General features: G+C 41.0%; 1 protein-coding gene across 1 annotated transcript in view; it reads left to right on the forward strand.

The window, feature by feature from the left end:
• The first annotated feature begins 2,597 nt into the window (after positions 1-2,597).
• The window catches only part of ZNF287 (zinc finger protein 287), a 21,005-nt gene continuing 14,990 nt past the window's right edge, over positions 2,598-8,612 (forward strand). Inside the window, exons 1-5 of the mRNA XM_039847422.1 lie at positions 2,598-2,865; positions 3,876-4,380; positions 5,016-5,116; positions 6,628-6,754; positions 7,216-7,302. Coding sequence (XP_039703356.1) covers positions 3,978-4,380; positions 5,016-5,116; positions 6,628-6,754; positions 7,216-7,302 — 718 coding nt within the window. The 5' untranslated portion in view covers positions 2,598-2,865; positions 3,876-3,977. The remainder of the gene's footprint in view (positions 2,866-3,875; positions 4,381-5,015; positions 5,117-6,627; positions 6,755-7,215; positions 7,303-8,612) is intronic.

The raw sequence follows: 8,612 nt of genomic DNA on the forward strand, positions 1-8,612 counted from the left end.
TCTTTCCAAACAGCTCCTAACCTTGGCATAGCAAACTTTCTAGGGTTGAGAATTCAACCTTACCTGAAGTTATGCTGCTCTTACATTTTGTCATCAGTCTTTAAGATGCCCTCCGATTTTTTATACTTTTTCTTAAATTGATGATTAACCACCCTTAGCTTTTCTTTGTCAATAGCTCCTAGTAATATTCATTCAATTCTATTATCTTTAAAAATCGCTACTTCCTCCAGTCGCACACAGACCTGAGATACAGCATCCACCAGTGCATTCCCTTCCATCAGTATCCCATTCCAATTTGACACCAGTGACAGTTTTAACAGTTATACTGTCACAGTCTGACATGTACTATCAGTACTCCACTAATCACAAGTGATAGGGTCCTCATTGCCAGCAAGCTGACAGGTGATCCAGAGCCAAAACCTCATTTTAGAGTCTGCTTTCCTAAGACCACTGCTGGTACCAACTGTTATAGGGCAGATTCCCTGGAAACAGATTCTGAGGTGGAGAATGGCATGCAAGGGTGTCATTGAATAGTGTTCTCTAAAAAAAAAAATACCTGTAAAGCTATGACATATACAAGGAAGATTAGGCAAAGGAAAAAAACTGAAATGTTTTACAGTTGCAACAGAGGCCTCATTTGATTCTACAGGGAACTCAAGCTAGGACGGCCCTTTAGAGATGTTGCAAGTTGAGAAGAGGGGACACGGTCTCTGAACCCCTGCAGTCAGCACTACTGGATGTGGATGGCCCCTGGGGAGAAGACATAACCTATGAAAGGCTGCTCCTTTCTTCCAGGACAATTCCCAGGGAGGTATTTATTTGTGAGTCGCCAGCAGGCAAACACACTGGCAGTGGAGGGAATGGGTGCCCCAGCCCTGAAAGGGCATCCTGGCAGCCCATCACAGTGTGCTCTATAGGATATATTAAAATTTCCAGCCTCATTTGTTGATTTATGTTTTGCTCTCTTCAGTTCTATCAGTTATTGCTTGGTATCTTTTGAGGCCTTAATGTTAGGAACATATATTTATGCTGGATATATCTTCTCTGTCAAGTTTTCCTTTTATAGGTAGATATCATGCTTATTTTCCCCATGTGATCTTTTAAAATTCCATTTTATAAGATATGTGGATTACTACATGCATCCATCAGTGTTCAGTCAGAGAAGCAGAACCAGTATGAATACTGAGAGATTTTTTTTGCAAAGAATTGGCTTACTCAATTGTGGGGGCCAATTAGGCTAGTTCAAAACCCATAGGGCAGTCTGGCAGGAAGGGCAGGCTAAAAGCTTTACCCAGAGTTTCTCGGGTTCTTCTTCATCAAGGAAGCCTCAATTCTGCTTTTAAGGCCTTGCAACTGATTGAATCGGGCCCACCCAAGTTATGTAGGGTAATCTCTTTTACTTAATTCAACTGAGTTTATAGACTTTAACCACATCTACAAAATACTTTTACAACGTTTGGATTAGTGTTTGATTAAATACTGGGAGACTATACTCTAGCCAAGTTGACACATAAAAGACCATGGCACTACCCAACTTTATGTTCAAGTTTGTCTGGTGTGGTAATATTAAGACTCTGATGCTCCTCCCATTAAGAGATAGGGTCTATATCTGCCTCTGCTTGATTCTGACAGGCTTGTGACTACTTTGACCAAGAGTATGATGGAAGTGATGCTATGAGACTTCCAAGTCTATGTCATAATCAGCCATAGAGCTTCTCACTTGTTCAATAGAACCCCGCTCTTGAAGCCTGGTGCCACCATGTAACAAGTCCAACCACCTTAGTCCTTCATGCTGAAAAGGCCACATATAGGCATTATGGTCAAATCCAAGCTGAGCTCAACCTTAAGCCATCTCAGCTCAACCTTAAGCCATCTCAGCCCATGCATAAGCCATGTGAGTGAAGAAGCCATCTTGGAAGTGGACCCTCCCTCCAACAAATCATCTTTATTGAGCATCCAGACACAATGTAGCGGAGAAGAGCCACACCCACTGCTCCCCTTCCAAATTCCTGAACCATAGAACCATTAGCATAATAAAATGGTTCTTTAAAACCATTGTTTGGGGGTGGTTTGCCAAAACAGCCTGGAATGTTTTTCTTTTTATTTTCAAGCATTTTATGTATTTGTTTTGAGTCTCTTATAAACGACATGCTTTTGGATGTTGTTCTTTCTTCCAATCTGAGAGTCTCGGAATCAGATTCCTAAAAAGGGACCCAGAACCTTTAACAATGTTTATTTACAGTAGATCTTGAATCAGCAATTTGGGTCGTTCTACCTTTAGACCCACATTTTCTCTGCTCAACCTTCCTATAGGAACACTAGCACCAGGTTCATTCTGGGTAATTACCCCTGGGCTCCAACACTTCCCATCGGCATCCCCCTCTCCCAAATGTTGGTAGCTCCCTAACTTCCAAGTCATCTACCAGCCCTGTCTCTGCCCAGGGAAACTTTAAAGTTATCTTCAGCACCTTGCAGGCTAACAAGTCATAGTAATGGGCGGAGGAGGTTACCATGGAGACAGGTCCTAGGAACAAGGCTCCGACAGAGGAGGGGCGGGGCGCAGCTTCCGATTGGCTCAGCGGGCGCGTAGCGTTCGCCTCATGCACATGCGCAGTGACGCCCAGGCGAGGTCGCGGCGAAGCCAAGGCGCGGTGGGTTCCGGGCCGGGTTTCTCAGGACCAGTTTGGAACGCGCAGCTCCTGGCCGAGACACGTTGGGCTTTCCGGGGAAGGGAAGTGGCGGAGCCAGAGGCCCCACTGCAGCCGAGGACTGAGCCCGCCACGCAGGCGCCCGAACTCCCGCCGCCATTGTTGTACGGGGCCTCCCGGCCTCTCTGGCTGCATGTCCGCCGGATCCCAACGACAGGTAATGATGTCGCGGGCCCTGAGGGCAAGAGTCCGTGCGGTCAGGGCCGGGCCCCCAGAGGCTCCATGCGGGGGTGCCTTGCTCGAGGCCTGAGGGAAACACAGGATGAATGCTACTGTGGAGGGCCCAATCCCAGCACAGCACGTCGCCGGGTCCCGAATACCGCGCTGCCCGCGACTCTCCAGCCGAAGAGGAGTTAGACCCGCTAAGAAGGGGATGCGACAGGAGGGGAGGCGAAGCCAGTGCTTCTGCTATGCAGGGCCTTGTAAACAGTTGGCTTTGGAGAAAAGACTGGTTGAGGAGGGCTCAGAGCTGGAGCCGGTGGACAGGTGTCACGGGTTCTTCTCCAGGTCAGGCCTGATTGAGGTTTTCTTCAGGGATTCTGGTTTCAAATTTCTTCATAAGGAATTGTCCCCTTTAGGAAGCACTTAAAGGGCTTCGAATCACGCAGCCTCTTCTACTTCTTTCTGGTCCAACCGGCTTGTCTCCCCAGCCCTCAGATAGGAAAGGTAGAATAGGCTGGAGTTAATATGCAAAGCAAGTAAATGGCTCGCCCTCTTCTCCTGAGTATTCCTTTGGGAACCTTGAACACTTTATTCTCCCAGTTCTAAGTAATAGATTCTCTCTGTTGCTGTTGAAAACCAGTCATTACAGCTTGTATAACATCAGTGACTAAAATACTGAAGCTTTTTTTCAGTAAAAGTTTAATTTCTGTTTCAACAAGTTAGAAGTTTGATCTGTTTTGGTTATTATTCAAGTCTTTGCTTCCATCACCTTTTTTGGCAGTCCCAACCCCCTATTCCCACCAGCAGGTCTAAAGATATAAAGGAGGGAGACCAATGTAAAGTTGATGTGTTTATATGTGCACATCAGGTAGTTTATTTTTGTTTGTGTATAACAGAGAACACTAGGAATTCTTGACCTCATGATCTGCTCTTGTGTTTCAGGATCTCAGAATTTGTAACTAAGGCTGCTAACTCTACCTTGACTCTTTTCTGCCCCTGCCCTAGATACGATGTCTTTGTGGCTCTAACATGAGACTTCAAGCAGTTGCCTCACTACTAGAGAAATAAAAGATATTCATTGCCAGATTGAAGCACCTGTCCGTAACAATGTCAGCCCCAAGCAAAAGGATGACCAGTTCTTCACACTCCCAAATCTTCCGAATGTGGAAGCCAGACAAGACTCAGAGTGGACCCCACAATGTTGAAAAAGAAACCCTTGCTTCAAGACTCTTGCGTGACACTGAGACCTGTCGACAGAATTTTAGGAAGTTTTCATACCCAGACCTGGAAGGTCCTCGAAAAGCATTGAATCAACTCCGAGACCTCTGCCTTAAGTGGCTGAGACCTGAGATTCACTCAAAGGAACAAATCCTGGAGCTCCTGGTGCTGGAGCAATTCCTGACCATCCTACCTGGAGAAGTTAGGACTTGGGTGAAGTCTCAGTACCCAGAGAGCAGTGAGGAAGCAGTGACTCTGGTGGAGGATTTGACTCAGATTCTAGAAGAGGAAGGTAAGAATTATAGAGCAGAGTGAGGAGGAATCTTGAGTGAAGACAACCAGCACATCAGAGAGCAGCCTATTAAAGAAATTGGGAGAACAAAGGTCAAGCGAGTGAGTGAGAATAGGCTTTAATATAGGCTCCATCCTGCATGGTATTCCCCTTCAAATTTCTTTGAACGAGACACGTTACCTAAACCCAGACTTGTGTCATAAAACAATGACCAGACACAACCAGATTACCCCTTTGTGACCCCTCAGGGAGTTTACCTGTAGAGGTTTGAACTGTTCTGCCAATAAATCATTTGCTTTGTGAATTGGATTTTACAGTAACATACTTTCAAATAGGTAGAATAGCGTCCAGAGAATATTTCCTTATTAAGTGGAGAGACAGCTCACAAAATTTATATCACAAGAGGATTTAGAAAATTGTGAATTTGGTACATATACTTAAGAGTCTTGTTTTTAAAGCCTATGCTGTCTGAGGACAAGTCATTGTCTCTTCCTGCTGATTCTTTAAAGTAGGGGTGCTGTGTTTGGTTTCCTCTGACTTCTCACTTTAAGAAAGTGTAGATATCTATTTGGTGATGTTTTCCTAGGCTGTTCAAATAGGACTAATCTCCACCTTGGTCTCTTTCTCTTCCCTAGCTGCTCCTCAGAACTCTGCCCTTTCCCAAGAGATCCCAGAGGAAGACCCCAAAGGAAGACATACTTTCCGTGCAGGGTGGCTAAATGACTTGGTAACCAAAGTGAGTTTTAGTCTCTTCTGTGATTTTAAAATGCCTTCATGGTGTGTGAAGACATTTTCTATCCTGTCCCTCTAACTTCTCTGACCCCAGAAGTCCTATCAAGGACCTAAGTGTCAGTTTTTCTCCTTAGGTCACCTTGGCCTGTTAAGGTCAGTGATTGCCCCCTGTAAGAAATGGGATGTATTGCCTTCCTTTGATATGCCTTTCCTCACTTTTTGACTTTAAGGCAGCAATATCACATTGAGGTTAAAGGATTGATCTACACAGCCAGATGGATCTACGTGGAGTTCCTAGTTCTGCCATTGAACATGTAATTTGGTGCAAGATACTTAACCACTATTAGCCTGAGTTATTCAACTCTAATATTTAAAAATATTCTTAAATTCTGAGGATTAAATATGAGACTTGTTAGCCTGGATCAATAAGATCACAGTAGGATAAAAAGTAGTTACTAATATTTTTCCTCATTAACAAGTAATTAAAGGCCATGTGGTAATACTATTGCTCATGAGTCTGTTATTTTAAGGAAGAGCAACTCAGGCCACCTTAAAAGTTTGCTATAAAAATATGCATGGTCTTAAACCAGGAACTGGTATAAAGTTATTATTTATAGCTATTATGAACATTGACCTGAAAAAACTAATAAACTCGAGGATAAAACTGTTAAAAACAATAATAAAGTGACTGCTACAGAAAATGGCATACAAAGGTTAATCATTTTTTTACATGTACATAAAAATATAGAAAAATGAAATAAAAAGATTCCATTGACAGTATTGTCCTCTCAGATTTAAAGAGCTAGGACTAAGCATCCTCTAAATAAAAAGATTCCATTGACAGTATTGTCTTCTCAGATTTAAAGAGCTAGGACTAAGCATCCTCTAAATTTTGCAGTATCTTCATGCCCTGTATCATTTTATAGGACATGAAAGAAGTCTCGAATATTGTAAAACTGTCAGTTCTTAAATTATAAGCTTAATGTGTTTCAAAACCCAATATAATTTTTTTAAAGAAACGTTATTTGAAAAACATGTAAGAATAATCAATATTTTTAACAGAACAAAGAACAACAAAGATACAAAATATATTTAAAAGTACAGCAGTTCGACAGTATGGAAAAAAAAAGGAAGGGCTCTTCATTTTATCATAGAGTACACATAATACCTTTAAATTTCAAATTATGACACGTTGAATTTATTCTTAAGGCAGAGCTTGAAAAGCAAAATCATTCAGCTCTGTGTCATCTATATTCACAATCCTTTCTTCTTTAAGATTGCACCACCAATAAATGTACTAGTGGCAACTGAAAATGATTAATTCTTTATTTTCAGAATGAGGGCCATTCAGATTTGCTCATCCATACACTGGGTCAAGATTTTGACTAGATAACCATTAGGGTCCTACTAAAACTCAAGATTCTATGATTTTCTCCACCACAAACACACCTGGTATTACCACTATTCCCTTCCTACTGTTTCTTGAACCAAGTTAAGTTATATTTGATGTTTTAGGAATCAATGACATTCAAAGATGTGGCTGTGGATATCACCCAGGAGGACTGGGAGCTAATGCGTCCTGTACAGAAGGAATTGTACAAGACTGTGACATTACAGAACTATTGGAACATGGTTTCTCTAGGTAAGCATCTACACCCTCTCCTCCCAGCAGGCATACCCACCAGAGTATCTTTCCTGTGTTAAAAAGTGGGTTAGACTTCTAAAGTACTTTGCTAAGAATGGGGCCTAGAGATGAGTTTGCGCATCCCGTTTGGGCACAGAAATGGCTATATTCTACTCCTTTTCCCAAATGAAAGGTTTCTAAGTGAAATATTATTGAAAAACTATGATGCACAGCTTCACAGGGCCACTACCTGATGCTGTGCCTTGCCCATTTTCTACTTATCCCATGATCTCTGTGCACATATCTTCCAGGTTGGCAGGAAACTTTTATCCTAGTCTGAAAAGGACAACAACCTGTTCATTAGGTCATGTCCACAAACCATTGTTTTCTTGTAGAAGTCTGTCATAAATAAGTCAGGTAATAAAATTTGAACAAATGTTTATCTCCAGGATAAAACTCATTATATTCCTCCTGAACAGGACTTACAGTGTACAGACCAACTGTGATTCCCATATTGGAAGAACCATGGATGGTGATAAAAGAAATCTTAGAAGGCCCTAGTCCAGGTGAGAGAATAACCAGCAGGTGACTATTTTCACACTTAAGAGCCTATATTATCCTAAGTAAGTGTGCTGAGAGATATTTTTAAATATGGCCAAGTCACTTTCCACAAAGACATCCCAGTCTGTCAAGAACACTGACCTTTTTGGCATCACTTCTTTGCAGAGGCCATCTTCAGGAAGAGATTTTCTAAACATTGTTTTTATACCTTTCCCATCTCATTTTATACTTCTCCATGACCCTTGAATCCTATCCCTTAGAGCTTTTTGGGGCTTTTACTGTGCCATTGTTCCCTCGATATTTAAGCATGCACGAATGTCTCCTAAAGTCTTAAATTTCAAACCTTCTTAACTTCTTTTTTGAGTTTCTTTTATTCTGTTTACTGACAAAACTCTCTAGCCCCTACCTCCACTTTCCTAACTCAAATCTTTTGTTAAAAATTTCTAATTTAAAAGAATAACGACAAGAGCAGATCTTTTTAACACATAAAATATATTTTATATAAAGCCAGACAGAAGTGTCCCATATGTATACCACATTCACCCGGCTCCTATATATTCTCAACACACAAGCACTGTTATTTCTATAGTTTATCCTTTCATGGGTTTATTTTGTTTCGTTTGCATATAAAGTCAATATGAAAATATTTTTCTCCATTTTCTAATATAAATGGTAGCATACTGTACACACAGTTTTTTACTTGGCTATTATTTCTTAAATGAATATCTTGATAAGGGTTCCAAATGTGTATGTAAAGAGTTTCCTTGTTTTTTTAAATACCTGCATCAAGTTTTATTGCGTCTCATTTTACTGAATCTGTTTCCTATTGATGGTCTTTTTGGTTGTTCCCATTCCTTCCTTCCTTCACAACAACTTCATTTTGAAAGATTTCAAACCTGCAGAAAAGTTGCGGGAACAGTATATTGAACACCTATATACTTTTTACCTAAAATCACAAATTATCATCATTTAGCCACTTTTGCCTTATCTCTACATACACATACATATACTTTGTTTTCAAACATTTGAAAGTTAGTTGAAGCTATCATGACCTCATGCCTGAATGTTTCTGCATATATCTTCTAAAACCATGAATGTTCTGCATAAGAGCAACACCATTCTCTCACTTCATATATTTAACATTTATACAATAATGTTATCTAATGTATAGTCAATTACTCAGATTTCTCCACCTGTCCTCAAATATTCTTTATAGATGTTTTTCTCCCCATTCAGGATCCAGTCAGGAATCACATGTTCCACTTGGTTATCTTGTATGTTACTCCCTTTTAATCAGAACTGTTCCTCAGCCTTT

The sequence above is a fragment of the Pteropus medius genome, unplaced genomic scaffold, assembly GCF_902729225.1.
Source record: "Pteropus medius unplaced genomic scaffold, Ma_sr-lr_union100, whole genome shotgun sequence".
Classification (NCBI taxonomy): domain Eukaryota; kingdom Metazoa; phylum Chordata; class Mammalia; order Chiroptera; family Pteropodidae; genus Pteropus; species Pteropus medius.